At 35.8% G+C, this 20,284-nt stretch overlaps 2 protein-coding genes and 1 pseudogene across 2 annotated transcripts; 2 read left to right on the top strand and 1 right to left on the bottom strand.

Moving 5' to 3' along the window:
• Nucleotides 1–4,261: 4,261 nt before the first annotated feature.
• On the top strand, nucleotides 4,262–5,409 carry LOC114490172 (olfactory receptor 5T2-like). The gene has a single exon (XM_028504100.2). It carries the CDS (start codon nucleotides 4,444–4,446, stop codon nucleotides 5,407–5,409), a length of 966 nt encoding a protein of 321 aa, XP_028359901.1. The 5' UTR covers nucleotides 4,262–4,443.
• A 6,312-nt stretch (nucleotides 5,410–11,721) lies between these two features.
• On the bottom strand, nucleotides 11,722–12,749 carry LOC114490203 (olfactory receptor 8H1-like). The gene has a single exon (XM_028504129.2). The coding sequence runs from the start codon at nucleotides 12,667–12,669 to the stop codon at nucleotides 11,722–11,724; it is 948 nt and encodes a 315-aa protein (XP_028359930.1). The 5' UTR covers nucleotides 12,670–12,749.
• Nucleotides 12,750–16,847: 4,098 nt separating this feature from the next.
• Nucleotides 16,848–17,803, top strand: LOC114490196 (annotated as a pseudogene).
• Nucleotides 17,804–20,284: the final 2,481 nt, after the last annotated feature.

Below are 20,284 nucleotides of genomic sequence, written 5' to 3'. Positions count from 1 at the left end.
CCTCCAGGTGAAGCCCTGCCCTTCTTAACAGGAGCATGAGCCACCTGCTTCAGACATCCTCAGGGACCTCTCACACTACATCAGGTCTGTCACTGTCCTTTTGTGACACTCTGATTGAGCCTGGGTAAAGGTGGAATGCTTCTGGAAAACTGAAGAAAAATAAAATGTTTACTGGGCCTCCCCCTCTACCTATGTTAAAATTTTCTATTTTGTTCCTAGGTTTGCCCATGCATGTTTACTGTTTGTGTGCATATCTATTAGTTGATCAAAAGAAACAAAATACTTCATTCATTTTCTAAACATCAACACATAAGTACACTACTCTAGACCTGCTTACTTTTTGTTACTGAATAAATTATCATGTTGCTATTTTAAGCCAGAAGGTAATTGGGGTGTACTCCCCTTGGGGCACCTCCTGTGGGTTTTAGCAAAGTTGAACAGGTTGATATAAGCAATCTAAATAAACCATATTTGTAATGTACCTAAACATGCATTTGCTGTTTGTTCTACAGGTAAGAGGCAGTTTCAGAAAGTATGCAGAATATTTTAATAGGTAAGATCTAAAATAATGGGTCAAATATATGTTATGAAACTTCAGTGCTAAGCCCTTTAGTTGTTGCCTGTTGATTGCACAGGTGAATTCATCACAGTCTGATGATTGCAGAGACTAAGAATTGAGTGACAATACTTCCTAGAATAAAAAAGCATTGCATTTATTTCTTAAGGAAATTGAGAATGTTCCCAATAGAAGGCATATTTTCATTATTCTGATGAAAGAATGTGAGAGCACCATGAAGTACCAAAACAGTAAATTTCCCAATGGAAGGCAAGAAAATATTTGATGCATTCCCTAGCTGGGTGTTATTTTCATATAATGAGGAAAATAATAATTCTGTAGGTTTCTTTAGGTATCTATGTAATGTAGAAGCCACTTCAGATCACTACTTATTTCCTAAGGTTTCAGTAGTCTTAATAGCTTAAAAAACCCAAATACATCAAGTCCATGTGCTGAGTATTTCTGTTGGGGGGGAGTGGGGAGGTCAGGTGCAGAATGAAGCCATGGTGTACGGGGGACAGTGAAAAGTGCCTTCCCCCTGAGGGTGACTAGGAGTGACACTGGCTCTGGTACTCTCTCAAGTGAGAGTTGCTACACAGGTGAGATACAAAGGTGTGAGCAGAAGTCCTCTCCCTCAGCTTGGCAAGTGGCTGCTGGCATTCCTCTCCTCCTGTGCAAGCTCGGTGTCTCAATACTGAGCCCAGGATTCTGTGATATTCTGCCCAGTATTAATGTTCTATTTTTGGAAGTCAGTTTACCTTAATTATAAAAGTGGATTCTATATTACTAAATCTTTTAAGATACAGTCATTTTCTCTTTAAAACTCTGAGTCCTATCAATATGTCCTAATAAATTTTAGTTGTACTAATCTAACAGAAATGATGGTTGTAAGAGAAATTTAGCAAAAATATTTTAGATGGTAATTTTTCATTTTCTTATTTGCTCAGTGCAAAAATAAGTCCACCACAATGTGGGAAATGGGGTCGTGGTGACCTTTGTGTGTGTGTGTGTGTGTGTGTGTGTGTGTGTTTATTTTGTTACCAGCACACAGTGGTAACTCACAGAGACTGTTTATTTTATAATCTGACCCTTAAAGAGCTCACTGAGGAAACACCAGAATCGGACAACAGAGTGCTGATTGCAGGGTGGGGTGGGGGGAGGAGGAAGTAGAACAGGGTGTGGGGGTAAATGGTAATAGGATAAATACAATTAAAAAATAATAATGTAAACCGATTTTTAAATCTCAAAAAGGTAAAATAACTCATTGGATTTAATCTGATGAAAAATATTCATGTGCAAAATAATTCTCACTAAGTGAATATATTACATGTAGGTGAAGAACGAAATATCTAGCTAAAGGCTCTGGTCAAATGTGTTTTTCCATAATGTAGTCACATTAGTGTTGAGGCCCAATGTTTACTAATTTTCAAAAATAAATACATGTGATGATAAGAGTTCACTCATATGTGCATCATAAATTCATACAAAAATGGACATTGAAAAGAATTTGCTTTAATCTATATTATTTTACATATTTAATTCATCTTTGTGAATTATTGCATCTGCTCTGCCATTTAAATTTACTGCTATTTAAAGAAGAGTAAATTGTGGAGGGAAAGCCCAACACCACAAACTTCTTTTTTTTAAAAGATTTTATTTATTTATTTTTTTAGAGAGGGAAGGGAGGGAGATAGAGAGAGAGAGAAACATCAATGTGCGGTTGCTGGGGGTTATGGCCTGCAACCCAGGCATGTACCCTGGCTGGGAATGAACTTGGGACACTCAAACTTCTTTTAATGATGGTGCTGAGCACACACTTTCAGATTCCAGATATTTTGTCATTTTCCTTGTACCAGGTCTTTCATGGAACTGATGAAAAGAGCGGTTTTGGGGTGGAGCTTTTTCTTGTGATTTCTAACTGCATTACAACACAGACTGACTGCATCACATTTATCAAAGTTTGTTTTGTTACTTCTGTCTCTTTTGTTCTGACCTCAGCTACATAAATTCTGTCATCAGATCCTCTCTGATTAATTGTCATGTCATTCTTCCCATGAATTCCTTAATTTAAAAAATATATATGTATTTGGGGTTTTCCCAATCTATTTGTTAAGTTTTTTAATGAAATGATACCATATTTAAAAGCATTTTATTGTTAGAGCAGCTCAAATATGTGCAGTTTATTAGAATAAGTGGTTTAAGTGCTAACTTGTCATGTGGTAACTTTTATTGCTAATACATAGGATTTGACCTAAATTCTGCCTTCTCCAACATTTTATGTGAGTACTTTCTATTTTCTCTGCTTTCAATCTTCCCAATAATTCTATGAAAATGTTTTCTTTTGCCCTGGCTGCTGTGGCTTCCTGTGCTGAGTGCCAGCCTGTGAACTGAAAGGTCTCCAGTTTGAATCCTAGTCAGGGCATGTGCCTGGGTTGTGGGGCAGGTCCCCAGTTGGGGGCATGCAAGAGGCAACTGATCAATGTATCTCTCACACATCAATGTTACTCTCCCTCTTAAATTTTTTTTGTCCTGATATTGACAATTCTTTTAGGTAATTCTTACATTGTCTTTCCCAGAAGATCATCAATGTGTTTTATATTCCATTTTTAATCCAAATGGCTCCCCTCTCACTGATGGGATCATGTTAATGTATTGAAACTGGAGCTTGACTTGCATTATGAATTAAAATAATGTACAAAATATAACTAGCAGCATATTATGTGCCTTTAAGACTGACACAAATTTTCTATGGGTGGATTAAAAATTACATACATGATTATGATAACCAGCTGAACAAAACATATCCTCCTCTTAGTGTTATAGTATGGGCTAAAAATGAAACTTTCAATTCAGATTCTATTACCACTTTTATTCCTAATTTAAATAACTGTTGGACCATGCAGGAAACACTTTTTTCTATAATTTTTAACTGAGTCCTTGCTGTTTAGACATATTGAATTTTCTTTCTATGTTCAATGATTATTTCTTACTGTTTGTTATATTTTTAATTACTGATCTTTATGAACTTAATTGCTACTTTTACCTAGTTGTTATTTTACTGAATCCGGAATCAACAACATAAAATCAATCAAGTGTAATAATCTGAAAGAACAATGGCATCTCCTATTTTTGCTTATCATTCCCCCACTTACACCACAGAATTTTAAGAATGTAGAAAAACACATACTATCAAGAGTTAAGGTTCCCCCAAATAATACAAATGACCAAATATTTGCCTAACTAGGAGAATATAATGTTGAGCATTTAAAAACCAAATTGAATGAAACCCAAGCTGTCATATGATTTTATATTAAATCATAATCCATGTTCTTAAAAAATCTTGATTATTTTCATTCAATAACCTAATAAAATTGGACAATTTTTAAAGATACTAACTCATAAAATATTATAACTCATTAGGTTGTTAGTGTGTCAAACATCTAATTCAAAACATTCTACAGGTATTTTAAAATTTAATTTTATTCACACATTTTAGCTTCAGTATTTATTTTCTTTTGAGAGAAAATTTAATGTTATAATTATATAAGGTAGTTTTCAACTCTTTACTTGTGTTTTAATGTGTTAGTAGGAAAACAACTAATAAAATTCATTGGCAAATTAACCATTTGATTCAAGGTTTTGTAAATAACATGAGTTGGGCCTGTGTGTCAAAACTCAAAATTTCCCTTTGATTCTGTAGTGAGCAGCATCAACCTTTGACCCTCGGCCATAGTCCTGGTTCCTGAACTGCAGCTGAGAAATTATTCACTGAAAAGAAATAAATATGAAGATATAGGTCACATTGAGTCACAATATTGGTGATTGGACAGGGCAATAAGAATTCTAAAATTTTGAATATCTTCAAGTTTGTTCCATGAGGTTTCAACATGAAGAATGTCACTGAAGTTACTACATTTATACTGAAGGGCTTCACAGACAATCTAGAACTGCAAATTATCTTATTCTTCCTGTTTCTAGTGATTTACCTGTTCACTCTGATGGGAAATTTAGGGCTGGTTGTATTGGTCATTGGGGATTCCCGGCTCCACAACCCCATGTACTATTTTCTGTGTGTGCTGTCATCAGTGGATGCCTGCTTTTCCTCAGTAATGACTCCAAATATGTTAGTAGATTTTCTGTCAAGGAATAAGGTCATTTCACTCCTTGGATGTGCATCACAGATGTTTCTTGGTGTTACATTTGGGACCACGGAATGCTTCCTCTTGGCTGCAATGGCATATGATCGCTATGTGGCAATCTACAACCCTCTCCTGTATTCAGTCAGCATGTCACCCAGAGTCTATGTGCCACTCATCATTGCTTCCTACATCGCAGGCATTTTAAATGCCTCTGTACACACAGTGGCCACATTTAGCCTATCCTTCTGTGCCTCCAATGAAATCAGACATGTCTTTTGTGACATCCCTCCTCTCCTTGCTATTGCCTGTTCTGACACTCACACAAACCAGCTTCTTCTCTTCTACTTTGTGGGCTCCATTGAGATTGTCACTATCCTGATTGTCCTGATCTCCTATGGCTTCATTCTGTTGGCCATTCTGAGGATGCGCTCTGCGGAGGGGAGGAGAAAAGCCTTCTCTACATGTGGCTCTCACCTAACTGGAGTGTCAATTTATCACGGAACCACTGTCTTCATGTATGTGAGACCGAGTTCCAACTATGCTTTGGACCATGACATGATAGTGTCAACGTTTTACACCATCGTGATTCCCATGCTGAATCCCCTCATCTACAGTCTGAGGAACAAAGATGTGAAAGAGGCAATGAAAAGAGTGTTTGGGGAAAATGGGTTTATCAATAAAGTACGTTTTTACCCTAATCATTATTTGAAATGACTTAAGAATGATGTTTGTTGTCTTTATACCAAAACTTATAATAAAAATGTTTTTATTAGTTTATTAGTGTCTCTGTTCTTCTTAAACCTTTTTTTATATGTAGAGAAGAACCACACCTCCAACTGTGCAGTTTCCCTGTGCAGAAAAACCGTTCATTCTTAGATACACATGCACAGAAATATATATATTTACACACATGCTGATAGTGATTGCATTTTCTTGTCAGAGCTGCCATAATAATGTACAGCAGACTAGTTAGTGGCTTATACAATAGAAATTTATTTCTCAGTGTTCTATAACTGGGAAGTCTGAGATCAATGAAAGACAAGGTTGATTTCATCTGAGGCTTTTCTCCTTGGCTTGTACATAGCCATCTTCTCCCTGTGTCTTCACTTCTTTTATCTCAGAGTGTCTGTGTCCTAATATCCTCCATGTATAAAGATACCTGACATATTGGATTAGGGTCCATGGAAAGGACCTAATTTTAACATAATAACTTCACTAAGCCCCTATTTCCAAATGCATGCAATAGCATTCTGCAGTATAGGTATTAGGATTTCAACATATGAATACTGATACACACACACACACACACACATGAATATATACATATATATAGTCATGCATACATGAAATATTTTCTTTAAAATGAATAATATTGACTTTCATGTCATACAACTTGAATTAGATAAGATTCCAGGTTGCAATTATAAGTAACTTTAGTATTACATCTAACAAGCTTGAGCAAATACCAGCTAATTGACACCAAAACTGTGGCTCACCTATTCTCATATCAGTTTCCATGAAATCATTGGCGTCTGAGTCTAGATGAAAGCACTCTGCTCCCTCCTCAGGTCCATACATTGACAGCAATTCTAAGTCCAGCCTGAGGTTTGGAGACCACAGATAATGTTTGCAAATTGTTGGTGTCATTACCATGCTGTGTGTGTGTGTATTTCATTACCTTTCATTATTTTGTCAAATACAAAACAAATACAAAATCCATTTTTTCATTTCTCACAATATACAGAGAGTGACATTGACATTTATAAAGATCATACGTAAACTTAAACATGACAAAGGACAAGCACAATCTGGAAGGTAAGGCACACCCAGCTTGCAGTTTAAACTCTTCCCACAACTGAGCCCCAGTTCATCTTGACACTTTTCCCTAGAGGCCTGGTCCTGACGCAGCTCTGGTTCTGTTTTACTCTGACCAGTCCCACCCTGAGATGCCTGTGCAGATGCTCCCACTCCTCAGTCCCAGGACCCAGGAGCCAAGATGCAGAAAAACGTGCCTGCTGTGTTCATGTTCGGCACTGCTGCCCACAGACCTCACTTTCATGGCAAGTGCGTGTGTCCTTCAAGAACAATTTTAAGTGGCAGTTGTCCTTCCTTCTTTCTTTTTGCCTTCCTTCTACTATAATTATTACTATTATTATTAATTTGTTTTCATTGCTCGAAAACATTTTTATTTCCAACCAAAAAAAAAAAAAAAAACTCCTTAGAACATAGAGTGCTGAGTATTTCTCCTTTTTCATTGTTGTTGAAGTACAGTTGTCTCCATTTTCCCCTCACTACTCCTCCCCAGCCAATCCATCCCCACCTCCCACCCTCAATCCTAACCCCCTGTGGCTTTTTCCATGTGTCCTTCATACATGTTCTTTAACAACCTTTCTCCTTCTTTCCCCTGTTATCTCCTCCCCCCCTCCCTTCTGGTTACTGTCAGTTTGTTCTTATTTCAATGACTCTGGTTATATTTTGCTTGCTTGTTTGTTTTGTTGATTAGGTTCCACTTTCAGGTGAGATCATAAGGCATTTGTCTGTCACTGCCCAGCTTACTTCACTTGGCATAGTGTTCTCTAGTTCCATCCATGCTGTCATGAAGGGTAGGAGCTCCTTCTTTCTCTCTGCTGCTTAGAATTCCATTGTGTAAATGTACCATAGTGTTTTGATCCACTCATTTACTGATGGGCACCTAGGCTGCTTCCAGCACTTGGCTATTGTAAATTGTGCTGCTATGAACATTGGGGTTCATAGGTTATTTTGAATTTGTGTTTCAAGGTTCTTAGGTTATTTTTTCAAGGTGGAATTACTATGTTTAAATAACGCCTCAGCAGTATAAACACAGAGCATCTCTTTTCACAATATATTCCCCCAACAATTTTTTTGCAATCTTCCTCATGTTTACAATTACTTAAACATGCTATTCACGCAATTCCCTCTTTTAAACGTGTCTTCTTATTGAGGTCTGATATGCTAATTATGATTTTTTCCCACAATTGTTTCTTTTTTGTTTTTCCATTGCAGTTTACATTCCATATTATCCTGCTGTAGTTTCCAATGTACAACAAAGTGTCTTACTGCTACACATACTCACCTAGCCCATACACGTTTCTCACAGCATTGCTGATTGTATTCCCTGTGCTGTAATCTGCATCTGTGTTACTGCTCTGTAACTACCCGTTTGTACTTTTCAGTCCCTTCAACGTTCTCATCCAGCCTTCAACCCCTTCTCCCCTGACAACTATCAGTTCATGTATGTCTTGTAGAAGAAAGTGATATGAACCAACTTCCTGTTTACAAGTATCACTCTGGCTCTAGAATAAATTCAAGTGGGATAAGGCCAAAATATAGGGACAAGCTAGAAGGTTGCAGAAATAATCCTAAAACTGAGAAGATGTTTCATTGTTGGGGGTGGGGAAGTGCACAGCAGAGAAAGTGTTGAGAAGTACTCAGACTCCAAATATATTCTGTAATTAGAATCAAAGACCTGGCTGGTGTAGCTCAGTGGTTTGAGCGCGGGCTGGGAACCAAAGTGTCCCAGGTTCGATTCCCAGCCAGGGTACATTCCTGGGTTGCAGGCCATAACCCCCAGCAACCGCACATTGATGTTTCTCTCCCTCTCTGTCTCTCTCTCTCTCTCTCTCTGTCTCCCTCCCTCCCTCCCTTCCCTCTCTAAAAATAAATAAATAAAATCTTAAAAAAAAAGAATCAAAGTAATATGCTGATGTATTGGATATAAGTTGTATGACATAAATGGAATATTCCAGGAACATTCTTTTTTTGAATGGTGTTTTATTTAATTTTTTATTTACTTTTTCTTTTTATTGTTGTTTAGATTCTTAAGTCTTTGCCTGAACATGTAGAAAAGTGACTTTCCTTATATGAAATAAACATTCGGATATTGCTAACACCTAACAACTGAAAGTTATCTTGTGAAGATAAGCTCTGTTACCTTTATATCTAAAGCCTTTTAAATATTATCTGGCACATGGTAAATGCTCACCAAAATGTATTATTACCATTATGCCTATCAATTATTTTGAAATAAACAGCTGTTCATAGTTTTGGCACGCTTTACTCTTGTCTCATTTTTATTGTATTTTTATTAAATAGCATTTTGGCATGACATCATAAAAAAGAAGATTATGTCTTAACTTACTTAAGACTGCATCTTACGTAAAATATAATGTGTGCTAATCTAACAAGGAAATTTCAAGGCAGATGTGAATAGCCTAAATTACGTTGGCTGTAGGTTCCAGTACAAGTGTGTAATAACATTATATACATCATTTCTAAAATTTAATGTAAAGAGGCTAAAATACTTTAATTTAATTATAATTTGAATTTAACTAGCTTTTCCTCACCTTTCATGTTATCTACAACTCAGAATTAGTTCACCGTTTTTGCCAACACTTCATGAAGACACATTTCTTAATCATAGACATGAACATAGAAAGGTAAAAATATATTTTTCAAAAACCACATGGAAAATAAAAAGAGCCCATGAATTTATGAAATGACATAAGGCTTCCACAAGATGAGAGATGAGCTATAAAATCATATTATTAAACAAAAGAGATGCTCATCAAATACTTGCTTCTAATTGCAAACAAAAACAAATCAAAATCGCTGTGAATATAGAGCCTAGATCAAATGGATATTGGAACAAAAATAAGTTTTATTTTTTAAAAATATTTTATTTATTTTTAGAGAGGGGAAGGGAGGGAGAAAGGGAGAGAAACATTAATGTGTGGTTTCTACTTGAGTGCTCCCTACTGGAGACATGCCCTGACTGGAAATCGAACTGGCAACCCTTTGGTTTGCAGTCTGGTGCTCAATCCATTGAGCCACACCAGTCAAGGCAAAAATAAGTCATATTTTTAAATGGCATTGCCATATAAGGGAATAAAAAATTAAATAGAGAAAAATAATGCATAATAAAAAGATTAAATAGCAGCTGTTTTGTATTAGTAAAAAAAATAACTTTTATAATGGAGGCTGCACTTTAAACATTTAAAAATATTCAGGAAGAATAATCAAATATCATTTCACAAAGAAAACAATATAAAATTCAAAGAAGTAAAAATTCTATAATTGAATAAAATATATAGCTAGTTATAAAAGCTTAACAGAAAGTCAAATTTAATGATGAAAGAAGATTTGACTTGGGGTGGGAGACACACCATGCAATATAGATGGTGCATCATAGAATTAACTGTACAATTGAACCTGTGTAATTTTATTCACCAACATAACCACAATAAATTTCATTTTTTAAAAATTCACCAGTGTGGAGAAGAGAGCTAATACACAGTAGGTGGAAGACACACCACACAAAGCAGAAGGGGTTTATCAGCTAACACATGTTACTCTACTGGGTCTGGCAATGTGCCATGAGGCCCGAGTGCCCCTAGACCTTCCTGCTGGGTATACCAGAAACCTAAGCCCTGACTACTGTGTACCTGGGCTACATATTAAGGTTGTTTTTGCAGTGAGCTGCCACTAGCAATGAGGTAATGTTCCTGTAAACAAAGAATAGGCATGAATCTGTTTACCATAAAAGTGGTCCCCAAAACTCAGTGGTCCTCTCCTACAATACAGCCCACTGTGTGTGCCTTCATCCTTCTATACCCACCTTCTATACACAAACTCGTGGGACCTGGGAAGGTATGGGGAACTGGTGTGAATACGAACTGTGGCTATTACTTTTGTTCCGAGTAATAATGTCCTTTGCTGGTGATCTAAAAATCTTGTGTTTCAAGTCCTAATTTCTCAAAGAGCAACAGGCTACCAGGATACTTTTTCCCCCTGAAAGTATTTTTATTACTTTTTAAATTAAATGTGTTAGGGTGACAATGCTAGTAGGATTCTACATGTTTTCATTGTATAAATCAATGATACATTGTCAGCATATTGCATTGTGTGCCCACCACCCAAAGTCAAATCTTTCATCACCATGTTTGACCCCATTTGCCCTTCACTACCTCACAACCCCCTTCACTTTGACAACCACCATATGACTGTGTCTATGAGTTTTGTTTTTTTGCATGTCATGTTTGTTCGTTTGTTGCTTTCAGTTTTAAGAAACAATTCCTTCTACAATTGCAACAAAAAGAACAAAATACATAGGAATAAACTTAATAAAAGATGTGAAAGACCTATCCATACTGAAGATAGCAAAGCACTACTAGAAGAAATGGAAAAAGACACAATGAAATAGAAAGACCTTCTGTGATCATGGATTAGGAGAATGAACACAGTTAAAATGTCCATATAACCTGGCTAGATTTTAAATTGCCCGAAGTCCAACACACTTAGTTGTTCTTGATAATTCATACCCATATAATTGGCAAAATTTTTGAAGGGTTAACTCTCTATGCTTCTGGAGATGCAGGGATAGGGGCCCTCTTGAGATATGTTGTAGCCTTTTGGAGGAACAATTTGAAAGTGTCTGATATATACTTGATGTGTACTTGCAGGGAAATTTTAAAAATTGTATATATCAGAAAAGAACAGATTTTACATGTCAAGCAAATTCATTCAAGTGGTTTTCAAAAAAAAAACACTGAAAATTTAAGGAAAAAAATTTAAATAACCTTTAAATAACAAAAAAAAAATCAAACAGGAATTCCAGATTATACACAGGAAAGGGTTTAAACCTAAGGAAAATTTTAGCACTCTACCTAACTAAAGGTTTCTTAGTTGTCACAAAATTTATCAATTCTTAGCTTTACAATGTGTCTTGTAGAATATGAAACACAAAAGCTAAGAATTTAATTTAACAATTTGTTTTAAATGACCACCCCAAGCCTATAAATATCAGGAGAAAGGCAATGATTTTTTAACATTGAAGTTCATAACAATGTGAATTTCAAAAGACATGTTTCTGGAAATGTCCAAGATTATATTTGTTTAAGTAAAGAAGTTTCAACAGAAATACAAATGAAAGGACTTCATTGCTTTTTGGAGAGAACAAGAAAATACTCCACAGCAAAGGAGAGAAAAGTTAACTGTTTAGAAATGATGTTACTTTAATTGCATGAAGTCCTGTCTCTTCTGCATGAGTCTTTTGAGAGCATTTTTCACTTCTTTATTCCTAAGGCTGTAAATGAGTGGATTCAGCATGGGAATCACAATAGTATAAAACACAGAAGCCACTTGATCTTTGCCCAAGGTATAGGACTTGCGTGGTTTTAAATATGTAAAAATGGTAGTGCCATAAAAGATGGTGACTCCCAGGAGATGGGAGGCACATGTAGAGAAGGCTTTTTGCTTTCCTGAAGTGGAAGTAATTTTCAGTACAGTAGCCAGAATGGACAGGTAAGACACAGATATTGTGATAAGAGAAACCATTAGAGTAGAGCCAGCACAAATGAATATCATGATTTCCACACCACGTGTGTCAGTGCAGGACAGGTCTAGGATTGGGGAAGTGTCACAGAAAAAGTGATGGATTACATTGGAGTCACAGAAATCCAGTCTACTCATGAAAAGCACATTGATCACAGAGTTTGTAAAGCCAATGAAATAGGACCCAAAGATGAGGGAGCAACAGAATCTTTTGGACATAACTACAGGGTAGTGCAGAGGATTGCAGATAGCTACATAGCGATCATAGGCCATCAAGGAGAGAAGAAAACATTCAACAGCACCCAAGAAGATTAAAAAGTACATTTGGGTGAAGCAGCTTATGTATGAAATGTGCTTTGTGGAGGTCAGTAAGTTCTGTAAGGTTTTAGGTGTGATGGCTGTTGAGTAAGTAAAGTCAAGAAATGACAGGTGACTGAGAAAAAAGTACATGGGGGTGTGAAGCTGGAGATCCAGGTGGATGATCAGTATCATCCCTGTGTTTCCCAGGACACTGACCAGGTATATGATGAGAAATATGATACAGAGGACCAGCTGGATCTCTTCAGATTCTGTCAGCCCCATAAGGATGAAGTCAGACACATGTGTGTTATTCCTTCTGTCCATTGTGTCCAACTGCTTCAAACTGTGGAGAAAGAAAGGTGATACCTGGCAGGAATGAGTTCATAAATGTCGACTTATATATTAGATTAGTATATAAAACATTTATAATAACAAGTGGTTTACAGAATGTAATGGGGAATATAAATTTGATCACAAAACACAGAAATGGACATACATTGACCCTTGGGCATGATATAATGAAAACTATCATTTTGTGTAATTAGAGTAAGCCTGACATTCTTCCAAAGGCTTTTTCTTATTAATATATTTACTTCACATGAGAATATTATGTCAGGAGTGCTACTATTAACCACATTTTTCAAATGAGATTAAGAAAACAGACAGTTTGCATAACTTATTGAGAGTCTCAGCTATTAAACATTGACTCTCTCATTCTATCAAGATAGAGAGACTTCAGAGAATAGCCTCATTTTCTGTGTTTCTGTTTATAATTTCAGAAAATGTAAAGAAAATGGTTGATGTATAATAATAATAGAAAAAGAATTTTAATGCATCATTTACTGTTCTTTTTTTAGAAAATTATTTAATTGTAATCACAAACAAATTTCAAATGTAGGAGATCAAAATTACAGACCACATGTTAGTATTCATTTCCAGAAGATATATTTTCTGAGGTATAATATTCAAAATCTAATTTCCCCCCCAAAAATATTTTTAAAACATTTATCTTACTTGTAGAACATAGTTTCATCAGTACTATACTTCTGGTCTCACAGAATCTGGCATTATTTGGGGTAAGGTTTAAGTGATATGTGTATGTATACTTTTCTGGTAATACCCTCTTTTATCTGATCCTAAATAAAACTCTTAAATTTAGAAAGTAATGCTTACCAAAAGCCAAAGATGGTTGAAGAAAAACAAACCTTCTTCCAATATTATCGGGCACAATGTAAACTGATAATGTATCAGTTTACATTACTAAACTCTTTAATTTACATGGTAATTTTCTCATTATAACTCTGAGCCCTATCCTTATGTCCTAATAAATATCATTCATACTCATCTGTCAGAAAGGATGGTTGTGAGAGACATTTAATGAAATTATTTACAATGGTACTTTTCATTATCTTATTTGCTCAGTGCAAAAGTAAGCCCACTTCAATGTAGAAAAATGTGTCATGGTGACCTGTGTGTATCTTTGGTGTTGTTTTAATAAATTATACAGCTCACAATCCTCTTTATGTTCTAATCCAGACACAGAAGAGTGAACAGAGGAAAAACTAAAATTATAGTAAAGTTCATTAGACTTAATCCAATAGAGAAATGTTTGAGTGCAAAGTCATTATCACAAAATGAAAATATTACATGTAGATAAGATCAAGATATCTAGTTCAAAGCTCTGGTCACCTCTGTTTTTCGGTGATGTCATTATACCATTAGTGTTGAGGACCAATATTACCTAATTTTTGAAAGTGAGTACATGTAGTGACAAACTTCACTTACATGTGCATGTTAAATTTATAATACAAATTGACATATTTTAAAAACTTGTTTTAAATGCTCATTTTACATATCTAATTCATCTGTGTTTGTGCATTATTGCATCTGCTCTGCTATTTAAATTTACTGCTCTTTAAAGAAGAGTAAATTGTGGAGGGAAGCTAACGTCACACATGACTTTTATACGATCTGAAGAGAAACCAGAGTATCACACGCGACTTTTAATGATGGAGCTGAGCACATACTTTCAAATTCTAGATATTATGTCATTTTCCTTGTACCGGGGGTGTCATGGAATTGATGAAAAGAGCTGTTTTGGGGTGGAGCTTTTTCTTGTAATTTTTAACAGCATTACAACACAGATTGACAGCAGCACATTTATGAAAGTTTGTTTTGTTACTTTTGTCTCTTTTGTTCTGACCGCACCAACATAATTTTCTTTCATCAGACCCTCTCTTTGATCAATTGCCATGTCATCCTTCACCATGGCATTCATTAAATTTAAAAGAACTGTGTTTTTTCAATCTATTTTGTAAGAATGGAAGGTGGGAATGGAGGCAAATGTACTTGAAACACAATAAAATATATAATAAAATAATTATAAAAAGAAAAACAACAAGTTCATGTAGTAATATGTTTAGGTCATCCCCAAAGCTATTATTACTATAGTATATTGAAGAATCGCATATGTAATTTCTTTGGGGAGCAATATTTTTAAATGTTGATGAACTTCAAATCACAGAAAATGTCAAATGCTTTCCAAACAGTGAGAGGCAGGTTCATGCACAACAAAAACTTTCAGAATTTTTATTTTTAAATAAAGCAGCAAAACTGAGATTTGAAAAAAAGATTTTTAAAATGAAATGAAGTATTGAAAAGGATTTTATTGTGTCAGAGTAGCTCGAAAACATTCAGTTCCTCAGAATAAATGGTTAAAGTCCTCCAACATATGTTGCAAAGTTTTTGTTTCAGGACACAGTTTTCAAACTAAATTCTTCCTTCTCTGATGTTTGATATGAGTAGTTTCTGTTTTCTTTCCTTTAATCTTCCCAATAATTGCATGATACTGTTTTCTCCTGCTATTGACAATTCTTCAAGGCAGTCCTGACTTGCTCTTTCCCAGAAGATTGTTAGTATGTGCTTTGTTCTCTAGTTTTGTTTTTTGTTTTTGCAAAGGGTGATTTTATTAATTCTTAAGCATACATAGACAAACACACATAAGTGTATAGGAAAAGACACAGAGTGGAAGGACCACCAGAGCAACAGTTATCTCTGGAGGAGACAGCAAATCGGGTGGAAGGAGGAACTGGAAGGAGAGTGTCATGTTTTGCTCTCTGTATTTCTGCACTTGGGGAATTGTTTTATAAGCAAAGATTTATATATTACTTACAATGTATACTTTTGAAAATATAATAAATAGACAAATATGTAAATGAGCAATATGAACAGTGAAAACAACTTTACTGAAGTGAATGCAGTGTTTTAACCATCAGAGTTTTCTAGGAAAAAGGTAGTAGGACTTCTCAGTCTTTGATTCCAAACGGTTCCCTCTCTCATTAATGGGCTCATGTTAACATACTGAAACTGGAGCTTGAATTAAAATGATGTACAAAATATAATTAGCAGCAGATTATGTGCCCTTCAGACTGACTCAGATTTTCTAGGGGTGGATATAAAAAATTAAATAAATGAATGTGATAACACACTTGAACGAAATGCTCCCTTCCACTGGTGTTAGTTATACTATGGGCTAAAAATGACACCATCAGTTCAGGTTCCTGTATCACTGACTCATGTTTAAACAAGCATTGGACCATGAAGGAAAGATTTTTTCTATAACTTCTAGCTGATTTCCTGGGTTCATTTACTTTTAAATAAAAGTTTTCTGTCTAGGTGTGATGATTATTTCTTATTCTTCTTATATGTCTAGTTACTGATCTTTCTGAACTTATCAGAAAGCAATCATCACACTGTTGACCATGTCCATGAGTCCTTTTCCCTTTACCCTCAATCCCTGCACCCTGTAATATCCCACCCACACTACTTGTCATCTGCTCTCCATCTATGAGACTATCTGTGTCTTACTTGTTAGTTCAGTTTGTTCCTTAGATTCCACATAGGAGTTCTTTTTTATTCAATAACATAAGGGAGTAGGAAGATTTTAGAGTGTAACTCATAGTATATTACAATTCATTATGCTGTTAGTGTGTCAAACAAATCTAATTTAACATATTCTATATTTAAACTCATTTTAAAGATTCGCTTTAGTAATATAAGTTCACTTTCAATACTTATTTTGATTTGAGATAAAAATTAATGTCATAATAATATAATAAAATGTTTTTTAGTTGTTTGTTTGTGTTTCAATGTCACTTAGTAGGAAAACAACTAATGGAATTCATTGGTGAATTACCAATTTGACTTCACAGTTGTTAAATAACATGAGTTGAGCCTGGGAGTTAAAAGCCACATTTTCCATTTGATTCTGTAGTGAGCGGCATCAACCTTTGACCCTTGGCCATGGTCCTGGTTTTTGAAGAGCAGATGAGAAATTATTCACTGAAAAGAAATAAATATGGGAGTAAAAGACAGAAAACTGTACTTGAAGAACAATTAAAAGAAAATAAAAAAAGACAGAATATGAAGACATAGGTCACTTTAACTGAGTCACAAATTTGTTCATTTGGTCAGAACACTATGAATAGTAATGTTATAATATCTTCAAGTCCTTTTGCTGAGATTTCAACATGAAGAATGCCACTGAAGTTACTACATTTGTGCTGAAGGGCTTCACAGACAATCTAGAACTGCAAATTATCTTCTTCTTTCTTTTTCTGGCAATTTACCTGTTTACTCTGATGGGAAATTTAGGGCTGATTGTATTGGTCATTGGGGATTCCAGGCTCCACAACCCCATGTACTATTTTTTGTGTGTGCTGTCATCAGTGGATGCCTGCTTTTCCTCAGTAATTACTCCAAATATGTTAGTAGATTTTCTGTCAAAGAATAAAGTCATTTCATTCCTTGGATGTGCAACACAGATGTTTCTTGCAGTTACTTTTGGGACCACGAAATGCTTCCTCTTGCCTGTAATGTCATATGATTGCTATGTGGCAATCTACAACCCTCTCCTGTATTCAGTCAGCATGTCACCCAGAGTCTATGTGCCACTCATCATTGCTTCCTATGTCAGTGGCATTTTGCATGCTTGTGTGCACACAGTGGCCACATTTAGGCTACCCTTCTGTGCCTCCAATGAAATCAGACATGTCTTTTGTGACGTCCCTCCCCTCCTTGCTATTGCCTGTTCTGACACTCACACAAACCAGCTTCTACTCTTCTACTTTGTGGGCGCTGTTGAAATAGTCACTCTGCTGATTGTCCTGATCTCCTATGGCTTCATTCTGTTGGCCATTCTTAGGATGCATTCTGCTGAGGGGAGGAGAAAGTGTTCTCTACATGTGGCTCTCACCTAACTGGAGTGTCAGTTTTTCATGGAACCATCCTCTTCATGTATGTGAGACCAAGTTCCAGCTACGCTTTGGACCATGACATGATAGTGTCAACCTTTTATACCATCATGATTCCCATGCTGAATCCCCTCATCTACAGTCTGAGGAAAAAAGATGTGAAAGAGGCAATGAAAAGAATGTTTTGGAAAATGGTGTATGAATAAAGCACATTTTCTCTCTAACCATTAAATATAAATAAAATAAGAATGGTATTTATCTTCTCAAAAAGTTATAATAAAGGTTTTTGTTTTAGCATACTAGTGTCTTGTTATTCATCTTACACATTTTTCTTTTAAGATCACAGTGAAACTTGCACCTGTGCAGTTTCTACACAAGCAGGAAAACTGTATCATCCATTTGTTTCTTAATTAATTTGTTCTCAGAAACACAGCACACACACATATATTTACATATATGCTGATAGTGACTGCATTAGTTTTTCAGCTCTGCAGTCACAAAGTACAATAGACTAGTTAGTTGTTTATACCACATAAATTTATTTCTCAGCGTTCTGTAATCTAGAAGTCTGAGATCAAGTTAAAGCAGGTTGATTTCTTCTGGGATTTTTCTCTGGTTCATACACAGCCATCTTCTACCTGTGTCTTCACCTGTTGTTTTCTGAATGTCTGTGTCCTATTATCCTTTCTTATAAAGATACTAGCCATATTGGATAAGGGACCACCCACATACCGTATTCTAACTTAATAACCTTTACAAAGCCCTCATTTTCTAATAAAGTCATATCGTGCAGTACAGGTGTAAGAATTTCAACATAAATACTAGTACATATTTTGCGTATTAGCATACATATAGTCAGATACCAGATACACATGTAATCTTTTCTTTAAATGCACATTATTCAGTTTTACCTTCATAGGACTCCAGTTCAATTACAAATACCTTTATGATTATATCTGACAAGCTTGAGCAAATGCTACCTAATTTATTCACCATTGGCAAAAATATTACTTTGTTATTGTTGTTCAAGTATAGTTGTCTCTGATTCCCAACAACCACTCTCCCCTGCCCCACCCTCAATCCTAACCCTCCTTTGGTTTTGTTCTTGGGTCCTCTATACATGTTCCTTGATGACCCTACCCTTCCTTCCCCCATTACCTTTCTTTCCCTCCCCTCAGGTTACTGTCAGTTTGTTCTTTATTTCAATGTCTCTGGTCATATTTCGCTTGCTTGTTTGTTTTGTTAATTAGGTTCCACTTATAGGTGAGATCATGTGGTATTGGTCTTTCACTGCCTGGCTCATTTCACTTAGCATAATGTTTTCCAGTCCCATCTATGCTGTCGAGAAGGGTAGGAGCTCCTTCTTTCTTTCTGCTGTATTCCATTCTGTAAATGTGCCACAGTTTTTTGATCCACTCATTAACTGATGGGCACTTAAGTTGCTCCCAACACTTGACCATTGTAAATTGTGTTGCTGTGAACACTGGGGTGCATAGGTTCTTTTGGATTACTGTTTCAGCATCCTTAGGATATAACCCCACCAGTGGAATTGCCAGGTCAAAAGGCAGTTCCATTTTTAGTATTTTGAGAAAATTCCGTACTATTTTCCACAGTGGCTGCACCAGTCCGAATTTCCACTGACAGTGCACTAAGGGATTCCTTTTCTGCTCAACCTTGCCAGCTCTTGTTCTTTGTTGATTTGTTTATGGTGGCTGTTCTGAAAGGTGTGAAGTGGTATCTCATTGTGGTTTTAATTTGCATCTCTCTGATGGCTACTGTTGATGAGAATCCTTTCATATGCCTCTGTATGCCCTTCTTGGAGAAATATCTATTCAGGTGTTTTGCCCATTTTTTAATTGAATTTTTTGTCTTCCAGGAGATACACCATTTGAGTTCTTTATGTATTTTGGAGATCAAACCCTTGTCCAAGGTATCATTGGCAAATATGTTTTCCCATATGGTTGGTTATTTTTTCATTTCATTGTCGATGTTTTCTTCAGTCATTCATAAAATTTTAATTTGATCAAGTCCCATTTGTTTATTCTTTCCTTTATGTCCTTTGCTCTAGTGGACATATGGGTAAAAATATCACTGTATGGAATATCTGAGATTTTCCTGCCTATGTTCTCCTCTAGGAATTTTATGGTGTTGTGCCTTGTATTTAATTCTTTTATCCATCTTGAGTTTATTTGTGTGTATGCTGTAAGTTGGTGATCGAGTTTCATTTTGTTACATGTGGCCACCCAGATACCACCATTTTCAAGAGATTATTTTCACTCCATTTTATGCTTCTGCCCCTTTGTCAAATATTAGTTGACCATAGAAACATGGGTTTATTTCTGGGCTCTCTATTCTGTTCCATTGGTCTATATGTCTGTTCTTATGTAAGTGCCAGAATGTTTTGATTACAGTGGCCTTGTAACATAGGTTAGTATTAGGTATTGTGATCCCTTCTACTTTGTTTTCAGTCTCAAAATTGCTGAAGCTATGGAGGGTTATTTCTGGCTGCATATAAATTTTTGAAATGTTTGTTCCATGCCTGTGAAATATGTCACTGGTATTTTAATAGGGGTTGTGTTGAATCTATAAATTGCTTGATGTGAAAACTATAGCTCATATAACACTTACCACAGAATCATTGGTATCTGACTCTAGATCAAAGCACTCTGCTCCTTCCTTGGGTGTAT

This window comes from Phyllostomus discolor, chromosome 6 (assembly GCF_004126475.2).
Source record: "Phyllostomus discolor isolate MPI-MPIP mPhyDis1 chromosome 6, mPhyDis1.pri.v3, whole genome shotgun sequence".
NCBI classification, from domain to species: Eukaryota; Metazoa; Chordata; class Mammalia; order Chiroptera; family Phyllostomidae; genus Phyllostomus; species Phyllostomus discolor.
Note: the sequence above shows the minus strand (reverse complement) of the source record. Positions and strands in the feature narration are given on the sequence as shown.